General features: G+C 37.9%; 1 protein-coding gene across 1 annotated transcript in view; it reads left to right on the forward strand.

The window, feature by feature from the left end:
* The window catches only part of LOC150090537 (ATP-binding cassette sub-family C member 1-like), a 237,859-nt gene that overhangs the window by 196,931 nt on the left and 19,713 nt on the right, over window positions 1–21,215 (forward strand). Inside the window, 2 exon segments of the mRNA XM_090378370.1 lie at window positions 1,956–2,122; window positions 20,722–20,916. Of these exon segments, the coding sequence (XP_090234496.1) occupies window positions 1,956–2,122; window positions 20,722–20,916 (362 nt within the window).

Genomic DNA, 21,215 nt, shown 5'->3' on the forward strand with positions numbered 1-21,215 from the left:
CTTGTTGCCCTTCTCTGTACACAATCAAGAAAATCGACATCCTTCCTAAAATGAGGCCTCCAGACCTGTGCGCAGTACCCAAGGCATGGCCTGACCATTGCCTTATACAGAGGGACAATTACCTCCTTTTCCCTGCTAGCAAAATTCCTATATATCATTGACAAAACCCCATGACCTGCGTAGCAGCCTGTCTGCATTGCTCAGAAAACTTCATATCTGACTGCACAATTACTCCCAGGTCTTTTTCATTTTCTTTCACCTTAAGTGTAGTACCACACAGTTGGTACTTTTCTCTCGGGTTACTTCTACCCATATGCAGTACTTTGCATTTGTCAAGGTTAAACTTCAGTTGCCAGTTCTTAGCCCATCTGCCCAAATTATCTAGATCCTGTTGCAGTAGCACACTGCCATTACTGTCATTAACAACCCTGCCAACCTTTGTATCATCTGCAAACTTCGACACTAAGCCTGATATACCTTCATCAATACATTGATAAATATACAAAACAACAGTGGACTTACACCGAACCCTATGGGACTCCACTAATAACATTAGTCCATGAAGAGCAGCACCCATTGATTACCACCCTCTGTCTTCTCCCACTTAACCATCCTTTTATCCATTGTAGCAACTTACCCTTAATACCATTCTGCTCCAATTTTTACAATAGTCTTCCATGCGCAACAGTGTCAAAAGCTTTCCTGAAATCCAAATATATGATATCAAAATTATTTTTTGCATCCAGTTCCTTTGTAACCACATCATAATAACCAATCAGATTTGTCAGACAAGACTTTCTCTTAACAAATCCATGCTGTGTCTGAATTATTGCTGCAGTCTTGTCTAGATGATCTTTAACCAGTGACTCCATTATTTTACCTGGAACAGAAGTTAAACTAACTGGTCTGTAATTACTCGTGTCACCCTTCGATCCCCCTTTGTGAATACATTTGGGGATACATTTGCATATCTCCAGTCCACGGATGCTCTCATAATTATGGCTAAGGATTTGCTTAGTTGCTTTGCCGCCGCCTTTAATATAACTGGATAGATCCCATCCACCCCAGGTGCCTTTCTTATGTTTAACTTCAACAATTTCTCCTCCACTTTGCTCTCTGTTATTACAAAATCATTAAGTACCCTGCTGTATGATAGCTGAGCAGGATCATCAACAGTCGAACTATCGATATCAAGTGGACCAATCAGATTCATCCCCTTCCTTTTACAGTTTATATAAGTAAAGAAATTCTTTTTCAGAACTTTTTCAAAAGATTTCTGTAGTATTCTCCAGTAAGTGTGGAACCACAACCAACCCCGGGGGCTCACATCTGGTGAGTTATGGGCTTGGCACACCAAGGGTCCTGAGCTGGATATAATCATTCTTCTCTTTCTTGGTGATTCCCTTTTGTTCTCTCTCTCTCTCTCTCTCTCTCTCTTCTCTTTCACACACACACAGGGTAACTCAGAATTTTTTTTTTTTGACTGGTGCAGCAAAAGCCTCAGGCTTCCTTGCACCATACGGCTAATTATAATAATAATAATAATAATAATATACAATTTTTGTACATTCAAAATGTATTAATACATACAATTCTAATCATACATTTTTTTGCTTCTACTTTGATCCAAGCCCAAGGCTGGATTTGAACCTGTGACCTTTGGGTTGCCAGGCCGGCGCTTTACCCACCCAGCTAGCCCGGTCAACTGTCTAAATAGTGGGAAAAATACTTTGATGTTGTAAGAAACATCAGACCTTACTGGAATCAGTGTTGTGCCATCATTAAAAACATCTGAAATTTTCTTCTTTAGACTTCATAAATAAAGGGAAACCTCCATGTCAAGGCCATAAGAACATATAAGAAAAAAGGGTTTTAATATTTTTACCAACAAAATTTCTTTGACGAAATGTTAATAAAGCAATTAAAAATTAACTTTTAATTTTTTCCAAATATAGGACCCAGTTATATTTGCTGGATCTTTACGTATGAATCTTGATCCTTGGGAAGAGCATTCTGATGATGAAATTTGGATAGCTTTGGAACATTCACATTTAAAGCAATTTGTATCATCACTCTCAGAAGGTTTAGATTATAATCTTACAGAAAGTGGCGAAAATCTCAGGTAAGTACCTGCCTTCATCCTTTATGTGCAGTGGTATTTTGAATGAGCATTTCTGAGTCGGTATCATTCTTGATAGTATTCCTTCCCATCTCAAAACTGGGCTGAAAATATTAGTGTATAACATTTGTCTTTAGTTTCTAGGGCAAGTTTTGTTTCAAGATGAGTACACAAGCAGTAATTAGACTTAATCAGGCATTGCAGCAATTTATACATACAGTTTCAGAATATGTTTAAAAAAGGGATCTCCATGTGAAAGTCTGTTTCTGTCAATGTTTAATGATATGAACATGGGCATAGCTAGAAATATTTATATGGGACAGATATAGCGCAAATTGAAAAATGCCAGTTTTATAGGAAGAACAATTACATTATAAAAGGTAGTATCTGCCGTTTCAAAAGTTTAGTAAAATGTATGAAGTTATGAAAAATTTATGTCTAAAATGACATCATTATGTAGTTTTTGGGATCATTTCTTAACTCAACACTATTGTTTCCCTTCCAATATGGCATGTGATATCATTCCTACTGTAACCAAATATCCTAACATCTTTTATATTTCATTTGTAGTTTCAGGGCAATGTGTACCATGCACAGTAATTGAATATGGATCAAACAGTAATATGGATCAAAGATTGGTCTGACATTATCTCCCCCTCCAGAGTAACTTATGCTTCATGCAGTGGTTTATATTACATTCTCTGTGGTTGTTCAGGGACTTGTTTCACAGTTTGTTTTTCACAAAACATTTAAATGAACTTTGTCAGTCATCATAAGCTTATTATGAAAATAATTATCATATTCTGTTATGTTTGGTGAAAGATATGATATTGGAATTAATGATTAAAACTACATTAAATTAATCAAAACACTTTTAACCCCCCACTTTGAAAGCAACAATTTGTTTATTGATTCTATACTGTTAGGAAACCCTACAGCAGAACAGTCAGGGTACTAAACTAATTGCTTATTTACAGATGATGTTCCTGATGAATAAAAATCAGACTTCTTCTTGGGAGTCTGATATTAAGCCAAAAAAAAAAAAAAAAAAAAATGAATATGACTATCTTCTGACAGAGCTTAAAGGAACCATTTTTGCTTTTATTTGTAACAGAATTCCAAAGTGAACTAAGAAATAAAATTCTTTCGGAACTTGAAATTAGTGTTTCAAGCAATTAATTGTATTTTTAATTTTTATCATATCCACTTTCTACCAAATAAGAAACTAATTTGTAAAACTCTGATTGGCCGCTTTCAGCATTTGACTTTAATTCTTCGATAAGCTGAAGGGGATAATTTTACAATTTTTCTGACAAAATACGAAGATGTTACTGTCCCAAATCCTCTGAAGAGATCTTTAGCATTAGCATAGGCATATGATGCAAGGAAGCAGCCAAAAAAAAAAAAAAAAAACACTTCTCATTTCACCCATCCACTCGCTCCAAATGTTTGTCTAGTTCTGCCTTGAATCTATTTAAGGTATCAACTTCGACAAGGACAGATGGAAGTTTGTTCCAGCAATCAACCGCCTGCTGGTTAAGGTAAACTTCCGCAAATCTATCCCACAACTGTCTTTCCTCAATTTCAATTTATGCGTTCTCAAGCGATTATTCTGAGCAAGAGGAAGAATCCCATCAGCATTGAGCATGCTCAAACCATTCAATGCCTGATACACCTCAATCAGATCACCTCACAGGTGCCTAGTCTCCAGACACTGTAATTTGCAAAACTGAAGCCTTTCTTCATAAGAGCAACCCTTTGTTCCATTCACTAATCTTGTTGCCCTTCTCCGTACTCATTCCAGGAGCTCTACATCATTCTTAAAATGAAGCTTCCAGACCTGTATACAGTACTCAAGGTAATGCCTGACCATTGCCTTATAAAAGGGGAAAATCACCTCCCCTTCCTGTATATCCACCAAAAATTCCTGTATATCATTGACAAGACACCATGAGCTACTTTTCTCACCGTCTGCACTTCTCAGAAAACTTCATATCTGACTGCATGATTACCCCCTTTTCATTCTCTACCAGCATCAGTGTAGTAATACCACACAGTTGATACATTACTCTGGGGTTACTGTTTCCCATATGCAGTACTTTACATTTGGCAATGTTAAACTTCAGTTGCCACCTCTCAGCACATCTGCTCAACTTTTTTAGAACCTGTTGCAGTAGTGTACTGTCATTAGTGCCACAACAACCCTGCCAACCATCGTATCATATGCAAACTTAGGCATTAAGCCTGTCATACCATCATCAATATCATTAATAAATATAGAAAATAACAATGGACCCAAAACCGAACCCTGGGGGACTCAACTATTGACTTTAGTCCAAAACGAGCAGTGTCCATTGATTACCACTCTCTGTCTTCTCGCACTCAACCATTCCTTTATCCATAGCATTGGTCCTTGAGGTTGTCACAGACATTCTCTCAGATATGCCAGACAAGCTGTACTTGCTACCTGGGAGTCTAAAACGCTGATGGAACTGATATTCGGGTGACACTCAAGTCAAGTGGACCCAATTTCGGCAAAGTCCGGACGGTCTGTGTCAGCCAAATCCTCTGCTTGCACCTTCACGATGGTGGGACTGTTAGTAATCCTGGATATAACCTCCATGCATAAGCACATGGTGGGTGACCACCCAGGTGTGAACCAACGTAAGCAGGGGTCGAGGTGTGGCGCCCACACCACATGGAGGAATGCCGCCCCTCTATGTTACCAGGCAGTACTAGGTGGTAGATGACTCTCATCAACCGGTGAAATACCACCACTTTGCTTATTGGAGGCTTGAAGTGGTGGAACCCATGTTTAGTCTCTAGAGCTAAGTTCCGGTCAACCCTTCCCTATCTCTTCCATCATGCACTATGATTGATGACTTTTGAGGTTATGATGAACGTCGTGGCGAGATCCAATATTCCTTACATTTCGAGGGTACAGCTCTAAAACGGTTTTCGCAGGCCGGCCGCTAGTTAGTACACCGGACCGAACCTATTGGCAACTCTCTAGGAGGCTTCCGGATCAGCTAGTGTATAATCTTGCTACCTCTATTCTGCCAGATAGTGACTGGAGGGAGTCCGAGTAGTGTGTATGCGGGGAGCATTGTCGAGGCCACGTTATGTCAAGGATCTGGGTATATTCTTACCACATGTACGCCATATCCAAAAATTTCATTACTTCATACAGCATGTCCCACCCACTTTTTCTTACTATTGAATACACCATGAATTGCCAAACTAATAGAACAAGCTTATCTGCGAAAAGATCTAAACCTCCCAAGGATTTCCTAATTCATTTCACAAATATACGTGGTCTCAATTCTAATCTCAATGATGTCCATTTCCACTTGCAGTCTGCCAAACCCCATGTACTTTTTCTGACAGAATCTCAGTTATCGGTTGATTCAACTACTGCTCATCTCAGATGCCCAAATTATTCGCTGTATGATTCCTTTCGCCTCAAAGGTGGTACTTGTGCATATGTCCGTTCTGATATTCCCTGTCAGAGACTTGGCAATTTGGAATCTCCTCTCTTTGATCTTCTCTGGCTTAAAATCTCTCTACCTCATTGTGTCAAATTCATCTGTTGTCTCTACCGTTCCCCAAACTCCACTAATCACTTGGAGCTCTTTGACTTCCTCTCGTTGCAACTTGACTTTCTCCAGTCCAACTTTCCTAACAGTGAGGTAATTTTCCTTGGTGATTTTAATGTTCACAACTCCAGCTGGCTTCCGTTTTCTAGTCACACCGACCCAGCAGGTCGAGATGCTGAGGCTTTTGCAATTACTAATGACCTAGCACAGATTGTTCATTTACCTACAAGAATACCGGACAATCCGAATCATACAGCCAATACGCTTGATCTTTTTCTCACAAACAACCCTTCTAAGTACACGGTCGAAGTGAGAGGTCCTTTAGGCACTTCAGACCACAACTTGGTGATTGTCTCTTCTCCAATGGAACCTTTATCTCATGGCTATTCCCAACCTCGTGTTGTTTGGCATTACAAGAATGCAAAATGGGATGACTTGCGAGACTTCTTTTCTTCTTTTCCTTGGTCGGATTACTGTTTCAAAACTCCTGATGTCAACGTTTGCTCAGATCGTGTCAGCGAAATTATTCTTGCAGGAACGGAATCCTTTATCCCACACTCCACTTTAAAATCTCGTCCTTTATCTAAACCTTGGTTTTCCAATAAATGTGCTAAGGCTGTCCAAGAGAAGAATGTTGCATATCGTAATTGGCTTGTTTCTAATTCTTCAGTTTCATTTTCTGCCTACACCAAAGCTCGCAACAATTGTAAAGCAGTTATTAATCAGTCCAAACTAGAGTTTGAACAGGCTAAGAGTAGAAAACTTGCTTCTTGCCCTAATGGTAGCCGAGCATTCTGGTCTCTTGCCAAAGCTATTGGCCGCAACTTTTGCCCATCTCTGCTCCCACCTCTGTCCAAACCAGATGGTTCTGTTGTCACTTCAGCCAAGGATAAAGCTGACCTGCTAGCATCCCATTTTTCTTCCAGCTCATGTATTAATGATCTTGGTAAAACACCTCCCACCATTCCCAACACGGTCCATTCAATGCCTCCTGTGGTCTTCCGTCAAAAGGATATCAGAAGGATTTTGATGAATCTTGATGCTAAGAAAGCTCCAGGTCCTGATGGTATTTCTCCACTTGTTCTCAAAATCTGTGCTCCTGAACTTACTCCTATTCTTTGCCGCCTTTTTTCACTTTCTTATTCCAAAGGTGTTTTTCCTTCTGCTTGGAAATTTGCTCATATCCAGCCAGTTCCTAAAAAGGGTGACAAATCCCTCCCATCCAATTATCGTCCCATTGCAATTACTTCTACTCTTTCTAAAGTAATGGAGAAATCAATTAACCGCCACCTCTTAAACTACCTAGAAACCTTCCGTCTGATCAACGATCGCCAGTATGGATTCCGTCAGTGTCGATCCACTGGTGATATTCTGGCTTATGTTACCCATTTATGGACTACTTCAATGGAAAGGTTCGGTGAAACCCAAGTAGTTGCTCTTGACATCTCAAAGGCTTTCGATCGTGTTTGGCATAAAGGTCTTCTAAACAAGCTTCCATCTTATGGTTTGCCAACTGTTTTTAGTAATTGGTTATCCAGTTTTCTCTCTGATCGCTCATTGAGGGTGATGGTAGATGGCTCTCTGTCTTCTAACTTCTCCACTAATGCCGGTGTCCCCCAAGGTTCAGTTCTTTCCCCCACTCTTTTCCTCTTGTATATCAATGACCTTCTTCCATTGACTGGAAATCCTATCCATAGTTTTGCCGATGATAGCACATTGCATTCAACTTTCCATTTTGAGAAACCTTGCCCTGCTCAATCAGCTTCAACTTCTCGAAAATCTGCTACCAATTCCTTAAATGCCGATCTTCAGGTAATTCTCCAGTGGGGCAAAGACAACTTAGTTGATTTCAACCCTTCTAAAACTCAGTCTTGTCTTATATCTCGCAAAAAGGATTCTTCTGCTCCTATGCTTATCTTTAGTGACACTCCAATTTCTAGGCAAAAGGATATATCTCTTTTGGGAATTACCCTGACTTCTAATCTCTCTTGGCACAAGCACATTACAAATATTGCTTCCTCTGCATCTAAAAAACTTGGTTTTCTCTTTCGCTCTCAGCGTTACTTTTCTTCCAAACAGCTGCTCACTCTGTATAAATCGCAAATCCGCCCTGCCATGGAATATTGTTCCCACATCTGGGGTGGTGCCCCCAAAACCTCTCTCAGGCTTCTTGATTCCATTCAGAAGAGGGCAGTTAGGTTAATTAATGATTCATCTTTAACAGAGTCTCTCCACTCGCTTTCTCATAGACGTACTGTTTCTGCTGCATGCCTCTTCTACAGATATTTCCATGGGCACTGTTCTTCTGAATTGGCTTCTATAATTCCCGCTCTCTCTTTCAAAACAGTCCGAACACGTGCCGCCACCAGCCAACATCCAATTACTGTTCAACTTCAAACCCACAGAACCAACTTTTCATCTTCCTCATTTATTCATTCAACTGCCGTTTTCTGGAACAACCTTCCTTCATACGTATTTCCTGAAAATTACAATCTACAGAAGTTCAAGTCCAATGTCAACAAATATCTTCTTTCGTCTTCTCAACCTCCAACCCAAGCACGGTACTAAGTACTATAGGTTCTAATACCTCTCGTGTTTGGGGTTCACATAAAAAAAAAAAAAAAAAAAAAAATAGCAGCAGTTTGTCTCCAATACCACACTGCTTCAATTTGTGCAGCAGTCTTCCATGTGCAAAAGTATCAAAAGCCTTTCTAAGATACAAATATTTGATATCAAAATTATTCTTTACATCCAGTTCCTTTGTGATCAAATCATAGTATCCAATCAAATTGTTCAGACAAGACTTCCCCTTTACAAACCAATGCTGTGTCCGAGCTGTGACTGAAGTCTTATCTAGATGATCCTGCAGTGCTTCTTTAACCAGTGCCTCCATTAATTTCCCTGGAACAGAAGTTAAACTAATAGGTTTGTAATTACTTGTGTCGCCCTTTGACCCTCCTTTGTGAATTGGGGTCACATTTGCACATCTCCAATTCATGGGTGCCTCCCCTGAGTCAAGGAAGCTCTCACATGATCTCCAGCAGTTTTTAAATTCTGTACAGTGGGATCAACTGACGATGTTATCAACAGTAAATTCTAAGTGGGAAGCATTCAAGGAATTAATTGTGGAAGCTACTAAAAGTTTCATACCTATTAAGAAATATTGTTCAAGGTTTAGGCCTAAATGGTTATCTAATGAACTAATGAGACTCGTAATAGAGAAAAAAAATGCATGGGATGCATATAAATTATCAAGTGACTCAGAAGCCTATGGCAGATATAAGCTAGTCTGTAATCAGGTCACAAAGGAGGTTAGGCAGGTGAAGGCAGATTACGAGAAATCCTTGGCAAAAGATGCTAAGAAAAACAACAAGGATTTCTTTACTTATATAAACTCTAAAAGGAAGGGGATGAATCTGATTGGTCCACTTGACATCGATGGTTCGACTGTTGATGATCCTGCTCAGGTAGCAAACAAACTGAATGAGTATTTTGCATCTACATTCACACATGAGGAATTATTAAGGTTTGAAAATGGCAGAAGGTTATCAAATTATAGCAGGATACTTAATGATTTTGTAATAACTGAAAGCAAAGTGGAGGAGAAATTGTTGAAGTTAACCTAAGAAAAGCACTTGGGGTGGATGGGATCCATCCAGTTATATTAAAGGAGGCGACAAAGCAACTAAGCAAACCCTTAGCCATAATTATGAGAGCGTCCTTGGACTCAGGGGAGGTTCCCACGGACTGGAGATGTGCAAATGTATCCCCAATTCACAAAGGGCGATCGAACGGTGATACGAGTAATTACAGACCAGTTAGTTTAACTTCTGTTCCGGGTAAAATAATGGAGTCACTGGTTAAAGATGCATTGCAGGATCATCTAGACAAGACAGCAGCAATAATTCAGACACAGCATGGGTTTGTTAAGGGAAAGTCCTACAAATTTGATAGGATATTATGATGTGGTTACAAAGGAACTGGATGCAAAAAATAATTTTGATATTATATATTTGGATTTCAGGAAAGCTTTTGACACTGTTGAGCATGGAAGACTATTGTACAAATTGGAGCAGAATGGTATTAAGGGTAAGTTGCTACAATGGATAAAAGGATGGTTAAGTGGGAGAAGACAGAGGGTGGTAATCAATGGGTGCTGCTCTTCTTGGACTAATGTTATTAGTGGAGTCCCACATTGTTCGGTGTTAGGTCCACTGTTGTTTTGTATATTTATCAATGATATTGATGAAGGTATATCAGGCTTAATGTCGAAGTTTGCAGATGATACAAAGGATGGCAGGGTTTTTAATGACAGTAATGGCAGTGTGCTACTGCAACAGGACCTAGACAATTTGGGCAGATGGGCTAAGAACTGGCAACTGAAGTTTAACCTTGACAAATGGAAAGTACTGCATATGGGTAGAAGTAACCCCAGAGAAAAGTACCAACTGTGTGGTACTACACTTAAGGTGGTAGAAAATGAAAAAAGACCTGGGAGTAATTGTGCAGTCAGATATGAAGTTTTCTGAGCAATGCAGACAGGCTGCCAGGGCAGGTCATGGGGTTTTGTCAATGATATATAGGAATTTTGCTAGCAGGGAAAAGGAGGTGATTATCTCTCTGTATAAGGCAATGTTCAGACCACGCCTTGAGTACTGTGTACAGGTCTGGAGGCCTCATTTTTGGAAGGATGTAGATTTACTTGAGCGTGTACAGAGAAGGGCAATAAGATTGGTGAGGGGAATGAAGAGTTCCTCTTACCAAGAGAGGCTTAAGTTCTGCAAATTGCAGTGGCTGGAGACTAGGCACCTGCGCGGTGATCTGATTGAGGTATATAAGGCCTTGAATGGGTTGAGCACGCTGAATTCTGATGGGATCCTTCCACTTGTTCAGATTACGAACCTAAGGAGGCCTAAATTCAAATTAAGAAAAGACAGATGTAGATTAGATGTGTGGAAATTTGCCTTTAGCCAGCCGGTGGTTAATTGCTGGAACAAACTTCCATCTGTCGTTGTGGAAGTTGATAAGTTGAATAAATTTAAGGAGGAACTGGACAGGCATTTGGAGGGAATGGTGTGATTTTTTTTTTTTTTTTTTTTTGTCTGATGCTGCATAAGCTCATACACTTGCTTTCTTACATCAAATGCCACTGCTACTTCTACTACTACATAATTATGGCTAAGGGTTTGCTTACTTCCTATAATATAACTGGATAGATTCCATCACCCCAGGTGCCTTTCTTATGTTTATCTTCAATAATTTCTCCTCCACTTGACTCTCAGTTATTACAAGATTATCTAGCTTACTGCCAGAGTTGAATACACCTCTAGCATTCCCCTCGCTGAATAACTCCTCATGTGTGAATGTCGATGCAAAATATTCATTTAGTTTGTTAGCTACCTGAGCAGGATCATCAACAGTTGAACCATTGATATCAAGTAGACCAATCTGATTCATCCTCCTTCCTTCTAGAGTTTACATAAATAAATAACTCTTTGCTGTTTTTCTTTACATCCCATGCCAAACATTTCTCTTAATCTACCTTTGACTGCCGTACCTCCTTTGTGACTTGGTTACAGACCAGCTTATATCTATCATAGACTTCCATGTCTGCTGTTAATTTATATGTATCCCATGCATTTTTCTTCACTACCACATGTCTCATTAGTTCATGTAACATCCATTTAGGCCTAAACCCTGAACAATATTTCTTAGTTGGTATGAAAAGCTTAGTAGCTTCCAAGATTAATTCTTTGAATACTTTCCATTTTGAATTTGCTGTTGGTAACATCATCAGTTTGTCCCACCATATAGAATTTAAAAACTGTTTCAGACCACTGTAGTCACCTTTACAAAAGCAAAACCCTTCCCTTTACCCCTGATGGTAGTTACCTCTTTAAGTAAATCCCACTTCAGCACACTGTGATCACTGCCACCTTTGCGGTTCCTTTATCTGCAGATTCTTAATGCATGAAGCATAAAGATTAGCAGTACTGATAATCAGATAAGAGTATTACTCTCTCTAGTTGCCTCTCAAACATGCTGCAGTAGAAAACAGTCATCCAATAAATCCACAATAGCATTGCTAGTGTGTCAGTGACCCACCCACAAATTGCAGTCAATATCTGGGAAATGAAAATCCTGCATTATAAGACACCACTCTGATTTACTGGCCCTCTCTATTTCTTTGTACAGTTGTTTATTATACTCATTAGAGTCATTAGGCTTATAACCTGTGGTCAGCTGTAGTGGGCTTGCATGGGCTCATGAGAGCCGCCCATTGTTGAAACGATCATTTATTTTACAAATGAAATCCTGAATTTAATTATTGAGTATCCAGAGCCAGAACTATGGTGTGACAAGCAGGGCCCCATCCCCAGCATTTTAATGGCACAATCGACCAGTTATGTATTTTAAAATTGCTTCATTTTTGATTTAATTACAGTCAGTCCTCTGCTTATCGAACTTCTTTATAGCGAATTTTTTAAAATTCTTTTCAGTAATTACATTTAAAATAGTTTCCATAGAACGATCGGATTACAAAAGACAAATTTGTGTCCATTGTTCTCACCTCTGGCCTTTAGGTAATTAGAAAAGCACGAATTAAGGGTGAAAGGGATTACCATTCCACATTAGTGGTGTTCTTAAAACCTGTGTAGCCACATTCCGAGAAGTCGCGCTAGTTAATATGCTTTACATATCCAGTCAGAGGATTAAGAAGATTCCTGATACAGATAATAGCCTCTGGTCAACCTGTGTTGTGGTTCCCCTTTACTGCGACAAACAGTTATCTGTTTTTTAGAGAAGTGGGGAATCCACGCCTTCCAGTAAATTTGTTCTGTCTATATTTACATGGTCACAGTAGCTGAATATTCAAGTAATTCTGATATTTTGTACAGTATTCAAAGAATTAGTGACAGTAGCAATGTTGGGGGGGGGGGATGATGCAACTAAGATATTAAGTAAACTTTCCAAAGATGAAATATTGGCAGATTTGGAAAACGCATCGAGGCTTTCACTATGAAGAAAATGTTTCAAAAAAACTGTATGCATTATATCACCAGGCTATTATCTGTGTCAGGAATTTTCTTAATCCTCTGACTGGATATGGAAAGCATGTTAACTAGCGAGACTTCTTGGAATGTGGCTGCATAGGTTTTACGGACATCACTAACATGGAATCATTCCAAAATATAATGGCATACAGGCAATAATTAAAAAAAAAAAAAAAAAACTGTATTCATTGTATCACCAATCTCCAATAAACCAGTGCGAATTAAGGATGTGTGCTAAAGAATTTGGTCCGGAAACTATAAAGATCGGTCGTGTGTTCAGGCCATGACGTGCAGTTTGTAGCTTGCGGATGGCATTTGAGGGTTGGAGGAATTATCCTGCTTTGTGAAAACATTTAGAATCAGAAGTTAAATATTCTGGATTATTAAACCGACTTTTCAATCTGGAATTTCTTAACGATTTAGCACTAATGATCGACATCCTGCAGGAGCTCTCTTACCTTTCAGAAGATTTACAAAGTGGCAGCATCACTATAGTAAAAGCAGATTAATTATTCTAACTATCAATGCTATCCCTAATTTGAAAAATTCTGAAGGAAATTATGAAGCTAAAGTTGAGAGCATGTTGACGTTGAAAGAATTTGAAGGAATCAAAATCGAAAGTAAGAACACATTTAACTTATTCTTATTAAGGATAAGTTATTAATGCAACAGTAATTTTAAATTAAATAAAGAAAATAATGATACTATTAATGATGAGGAATTGAAAGAAATTTTAAACATATGCTATCTGAAATCATGGAATATGAAAGAACTTTTGTCTCTGTAGCAAGACGATGGAAATTGAATGAGAAATTTAAGTTTTCTGATAAAATATAAAATAAAAATTAATGAGTTTAGAGATTTTGTTGAAGACAATTTATCTTTAAAATCGAGTGAAATTCCCTCTTCAATTAAGAAAGCCAGAAATATCTTTGAAGCCATTGCGATTAGCAGTGCTGAAGCTGAGCGAGCTTTCAGCGTAATGAATAATATAATACAGGGTATAACAATTAAACATGGTGTACATTATGATGACCATACATCTAAATGGAAAACCGTTGCTTCAATTTGATCTGGATAATTATGTCAAATCACTCCTCTGTAATCATCACTCAGTTATTGCGCAAAGCAGATCGACAACAAATATTAAAAAAGAAGTAAATTCTATATGGCAATTTTTAGAATAAATTTTTCTTGAATATTTGTATAATAATTTTTTTCATGTAATCTGTGATTTTGTGTACTTTTTCCAGAAGAGTTTGTTTTTATGTAATATTTGTTTTTATATTGTACAATGTTTTGTGATAGTTTTTGTTATTTGTGATATGGGAAATATTTCATGTTATTTTTTATTTGCCATATTAAAATTTTATCTTGAAAAAAAATATATCCATTATATTTCCCTAGTTGTTAAAAAAAAAGAGATGAATAAATAAGTGGCGCATGTGCCGAGCATGCATAGTAGATGGTTTTATGTGAATCCTTTGCATTTCTTTTAGATATTTTGATTTGTATATTGATTAAGAAATAAAAGAGCTTTTGTATTGTAAATATTTTATTGAACATTTGCAAATTTTCATAATTTCTGGAAGACAAGATACAATGGATTTATGATAACTAAAGTAAGAGATGTATACTTGTGATTGCAGCGCCTCCATAGCCAGGTGGGCAGGAGCAGCAGTGCGTAGCACACGCTTCTTGATTAGACCGGGATTCGAGCCCGTAACCACCAAATACGGAGGATGTGGAGAGGTCAGGGAATGACCACAGCATATCCCTAGAGCAATATGGCCTTAGTTGCTAATGTTCCTAAAAACCAAATAACAAACAAACTTGCGATTGCAACTTCTGTTCCGCGTAAAATATGGAGTCACTGGTTAAAGATGCATTGCAGGATCACCTAGACAAGACTGCAGCAATAATTCAGACACAGCATGGGTTTGTTAAAGGAAAGTCTTGTGTGACAAATTTGATTGGATATTATGATGTGGTTACAAAGGAACTGGATGCAAAAAATAATTTTGATATCATATATTTGGATTTCAGGAAAGCTTTTGATACTGTTGCACATGATAGACTACTGTACAAATTGGAGCAGAATGGTATTAAGGGTAAGTTGCTACAATGGATAAAAGGATGGTTAAGTGGGAGAAGACAGAGGGTGGTAATCAATGGGTGCTGCTCTTCGTGGACTAATGTTATTAGTGGAGTCCCACAGGGTTTGGTGTTGGGTCCACTGTTGTTTTGTATATTTATCAATGATATTGATGAAGGTATATCAGGCTTAGTGTCGAAGTTTGCAGATGATACAAAAGTTGGTAGGGTTGTTAATGACAGTAATGGCAGTGTGCTACTGCAACAGGATCTACAAAATTTGGGCAGATGAGCTGAGAAGTGGCAACTGAAGTTTAACATTGACAAATGCAAAGTACTGCATATGGGTAGAAGTAACCCTAGAGATGTGTACCAACTGTGTGGTACTACACTTAAAGTGGTAGAAAATGAAAAAGACATGGGAGTAATTGTGCAGTCAGATATGAAGTTTTTTTTCTATTTTTTTTTACTTGGTAGTTGTTGGCGCATCGACTTCTGTGGCCATAATGCACCTCCCAAGGTTTTTGCAGTACTTTGAATATGAAGTTTTCTGAGCAATGCAGACAGGCTGCTAGGCAGGTCATGGGGTTTTGTCAATTATATACAGGAATTTTGCTAGCAGGTAAAAGGAGGTGATTGTCTCTCTATATAAGGCAATGGTCAGGCCACACCTTGAGTACTGCGTACAGGTCTAGAGGCCTCATTTTAGGAAGGATGTAGATTTGCTTGAGCGTGTACAGAGAAGGGCAACAAGATTGGTGAGGGGAATGAAGAGATCCTCTTACCAAGAGAGGCTTAAGTTCTGCAAATTGCAGCAGCTGGCGACTAGGCACCTGCGAGGTGATCTGATTGAGGTGTATAAGGCCTTGAACGGGTTGCGCATTCTGAATTCTGATGGGATTCTTCCACTTGTTCTGATTACGAACCTAAGGAGGCATAAATTCAAATTGAGAAAAGACAGATGTAGAATAGATGTGCGGAAATTTGCCTTTATCCAGCGAGTGGTTAATTGCTGGAACAGACTTCCATCTGTCATTGTAGAAGTTGATAGGTTAAATAAATTTAAGGAGGAACTGGACAAACATTTAGATGGAATTTTTTTTTTTGGCTGATGCTGCATAAGCTCATACACTTGATTTCTTGCATCACATGCCACTAATACTACATCTAAATGTCTCTAGAAAACAGCGTCGGTTGAAGTACCGATCTTGTAGTTGAAACAACATATGCAGCCGCTAGGGGCACCTAACAATGGAGTGTTACAAAAATGTGAGATTAAAAAATAAATTGTTAACAAATACTTGTATTGTTGCAATCATGCCTACTGCAGTATGATTGTTGTAATCATACTGCAGTATGATTGTTTCAATCATACTTACTTCAGCAAGTATGATTATGACATCATACTATTCAAAAATTCTAAAAAGTTAGAACTCGAGATACTATCGTATCCAGGTATCATCATAAAAGGGGGTAGCATGATCACCAGGCTGACTTGAGATATCAAAGCTGTCATGCATCATGTGCTCTAATCTCACTACTAGTGAGTGCTCTGAATGTGGGAAGTGCCTCTGGCAGCAGCTGTATATGATATCACTATTGTGACGTATCAGATTTACTCAGTAGGAATCCCCAAGGATGTTTCACATCAAAAAGTTGGCAACTGCTAGCCCATTGTTAAAATATTCACAGCTCACCACTGCCTATAACACACTCATACTCTCAAGTTTGCTTTTCCAGTGTTTATGTCACACCAAACTGACTCGACACTGCTCTGTCCACCCATATTGACTGGCTGTACTTCCTTGGATTTTATGTGTTTCTTAACTAATAGCATAATCCCTCCTCCCTTCCTATTCTGTCTATCCTTCCTGTGCACATTGTACTCCTCAAATTCCATTTCTGCATTCCTTATATTTGTGTGACACCATGTCTTTGACATCCCAATAATATCTGCTTTTGATGTTTTGACCAACACCTCAAATTTATTTACCAAACTCCTAGCATTGGTGTACATGCAAGTATGCATGCACCTCTTCCTATTCTTAGCTACCCTAACACAGCCCATGTGTTTACTTGTTCTGCAATGACTCCCGGCAGTCTCTGAAATCCCTTGCACCTTGTTTTTCAGGCTTCTGCTCGTTCCAATAGAAGCAGTGCAAGAATCACTTTTGCCTCTGCCAGCAGCTACTGGTAATCTATTAGTTTGTGTATCCCCCCAAGCTAGCAGGTTACCGACCCACCTAACTCTGCCTTGAGAGCATCAGCAAATATTCTTGCACCCTTTCTATTTAAGTGTATGTATCCCATCACTATAGAAGCAGTCTCTCCTGTTAACAAGCACAGGCCAGGCTGAGAAAAATTCTACCCCTTGAGCCTTGCACAATCTTTCCAGGGCTGAATTGATCAACAAGACTCTCATCATATACTCCCTCCTATCGACCCTGGGCAGAATTGCAGACACTTTCAAATTCAACCCTAACTCATGGCTTTTTTTCAACATTGATCTGTACTTGTTAAATAATTCTGCCGGTCTCCTATTCTTAATATCATTAGTGCCAATGTGTACAACAGTATCACCTTTTGTGCCCTTAAAGATATCTGCTCTGTGATATCATCAGCCTTTGCTCCTGCAGACCTACCTTGGCCCTGTTCCTGCTATCCTTTTTGCACAATATATTCCCCAATTATTATTATTATTAGCTATATGATGCAAGGAAGCCTGAGGCTTATGCTGCAACAGCTGGAAAAAAAAAAAAAAAAAAAAATTTCATAGTTACCCTGAGAGAGAGAGAGAGAAGTAGAAGGAAATCACCAAGAAGAGAAGAATGGTAATATTCAGCTCGGGACCCTGGTTGTGCCAAATAGAATCACTCACAATAACTAGTTCCTGTGGGGCCAGAGCATTCTGCCTTGGGGGGTTGCTGCTGTGTTGCACGATGTTCAAATGCAAGCTTTGGCGTTGATGTGGGCAGCTGACAGCTTGATGGGCCCTTCAATTTAAATCCTTCGAGGGCATCTACCCTGTCCTTCACGCTCTCATATAGGCCCATAACAATGCTGAGTTGGTGCCTGATTTCCTCACACTCCTTACATTGTGCACAGACAAAGACAATGTCATCCCCAATTATTATTATTATTATTATAAATAGGATGATATTGCCCCTTGGCAATATCATCCTATTTCTGATTGCTCCACAAACATCAGACAAACAGTTCATTTAAAAAGGCCGTGATTCAGGGGACAATTGCCCCGCCTCAGTTTTCTTCTGAGCCACAGCACTCCTATTAGCTTGAGCCTTTTGCTTTGCTGCTCTGGTCTGAGTCATGATTTTGATTCAATTTCAATATAAAAATATAACACTAAACTTATATCCAGTGCAGTTATAACACTATATATATATATATATTTCAGTATCGAGTATTATCTCCAACCGAGTTATGTTATATGAATTTCATATCTTCTATCAAGTTATGTGTATTAATTTATAATGTTACATTTGTAAAATCTAAGTAGTTGTAATAGATAATAAATTTAACTATCTATTGCCACCCAGGGTTTAACTCTTCACTAGCTATATATGCCAAATCACTGATTCTAAAAGCTCTGCAAATATTACTGTCCTACGTTACAATCTACGTGAGAAGTTATATTATTAAATCACTGAAGTAGTGCTATAATTTATGATTTATAATCCTCTGCTGATACTGATTACACTGCTACAAGTTAAGTAGAAACTACCAGTATCTTCTGTATGGATACAAAAACAATGGCGGCAGATACGAGTGCTACTATCGATATAATGCCATCAGAAATCGACTGTGGTTTTCCACGCAATTACAAGGCCGAGTAAAAAATAAATGCACCAATTTAATCAGCAAATCGCTAAAAAACTATACCTAAATTTAAATCAAAAGTTATACAAAAACAATATTTTCAAATCAATAAATAAAAAAGTTCACTTAGCAGCTTTGAACATGTCTGGCCATCTGCATGATGTCTGGCCATCTGCATCTAGCTTCCATTTGCTATAGTATCTGCCAATTTGTTATTTATATACTTTTTTCCCATGAAAGCCTCATGGGAAAAAAAATTCATTCATGTAATAACATCCTAATGGGAACTAAACAACTACCAAACTTAGATTTTAATAAATGGATTTCATTTGCTGCACATTCTTAAACCAGTCCATCCCACCTGTTTGTGATAAAACTCAAATCTGAGCAACAATTTAGGTGGGGGGGACTTCAAATTGACCTTTGGAACCCTTTGTTATTATATTAGCAAAATATATAGGTATTATGCTATCTTATATCTAAATTTGCTTCCATATAATATATGGGATAAATTTATGAAAGTTTAACTTGGATCTAGGTGCTCAAAGAATTGTTACTCCTCTAGGTGTTTGGATCAAAGTGACCTTTACATGTACATTTTAAATATCAGCAATAAATAATTCAAAATTGTCCACTTTTTTGATACCACCTTTATTTTCAATCTTTTCTGAACATAACTATGAAAACTATTTTTTTTTTAATTAAAAATATATTTTTAATTAATTTCTGAAAATAAAACTCCCTTTAGACTTGTCGGCTAGTAAAATGCAAATCATAAAACCCACATGCTTCAACCAATACATACAATTAGATGTCAACCTATCGATAACATTGAGCACTGCTGCATGAAATGTAAAATATGTATCAATAGTTTGATTTCAGATCATGTTTCAATGTCACGCAGCCAGAGAACATTACTGACTGGAGGAAAGCACACGTCAGTAAAGCCAGCTTGCTGTCAATAATTATACATGATAGATGCCACTGAAAATGTGCATATAAATCAGGCATAACCTGATAACTGCATTTTTCCTGTTTGCATAGTAATTAACAGAGATTTCAAAAATAGCTGTTAGGCATTTCAGCTGTGTGAACAGAGTAGATTAAGAGCATGAATTGCTGAAATATCACCCGAGATCTCGTTGAACCCATGTACCTGGCTTGGAGTTAACATGGTTTTCAGTGTTTAGTTTAACTGAACACTGAAGACCATGATACATTTCACTATTTTAACTTGCTGTTCTAGAATTCAGCTTGCTCTAACTTTAGTTTCAGGCAGAACCACTCTGAACTGATGATTCTTGAAGTGAATTTATTATTACTACTACTTAGCCACATGGTGCAAGGAAGCCTGAGGCTTATGCTGCACCAGCCAAAAAAAAAAATTCCCGAGTTACCCTGAGAGAGAGAGAGAGAGAGAGTTACTTGTTCTGTTACTGAAATAACCATTATAACATTCAGTCAGGCCATCCTTTGGATATGTCAGTGAAATGTTTGTTAAAGTTTGGTCTTCCTGTTCTACTTTGTATTTTTGTCTTTTTTTTTTATTCATCATTTATTCATTACTGAGTATTTTGTGAAAATAAATATAACCAATTTATATCAAAATATCTGCCATTATTTCGATTTATAGTTATATTTTTATATTTATATATCCCCTTTATTGTTATTGAATCTTGCTCCTTTTTATCTCTAATACCATTTATCTTCAGATTTTTTGTCTTATCATATTATACACTTGTTAGCAACTTCAGGATTTAATATTTTGCTTAACTCCTATTTATGTGATTGGCTTCAGTCTTGAATATTCATAGCTTTTGTTGTATTTTTAAATCTGGCAATATTCTTAATTTATAATAAAGCAATTGCAAATTTTTACAAAGTTTGCAACTGCATGCTGTTCTGATAAATCGTTGTATAATAATGTGATGCCAGATATTTTATTTAAGAATATGAAAACAGACATGACCATTAAGTGTTGAACCTATATCAGTAATTGTATTTCTTGTTTTTTAATCAGTAATGGACAACGGCAGTTGGTGTGTTTGGCTAGAGCACTACTGAGAAAAAGTCGTATATTGATTCTGGATGAGGCTACAGCATCTGTCGATTTGCATACTGATCATCTAATACAAACCACTGTAAAAGAAGCATTTTCCCACTGCACTATTATCACCATTGCTCACAGGCTGCATACAGTACTTGATTATGACAGGTGAGTAAACACAAGCATTAATTTTGTTTTAAAGTAAAAAGAATTTGCCACCTAAATTTGAGTTTCCAATTGCACAGAAATCCTAAATGATTATTTGCTCATATTCAATTGGGTTATACACTGATGAACCAAAACATTATGACCACCTACCTGATATGATGTTGATTCTCTATGTACAGCCAAAACAGCTTGTACTCAGCAAGACATGGATGCTACAAGATTTCTAAATGTATCTTGTGTGTGGTGTCTGATACCAACACATAACCAGCAGATCCTTTAACTCCTGTAAGGTCCATGGT

The sequence above is a fragment of the Mastigoproctus giganteus genome, chromosome 1 (assembly GCF_048544385.1).
Source record: "Mastigoproctus giganteus isolate SK-2022 chromosome 1, ASM4854438v1, whole genome shotgun sequence".
Classification (NCBI taxonomy): Eukaryota; Metazoa; Arthropoda; class Arachnida; order Uropygi; family Thelyphonidae; genus Mastigoproctus; species Mastigoproctus giganteus.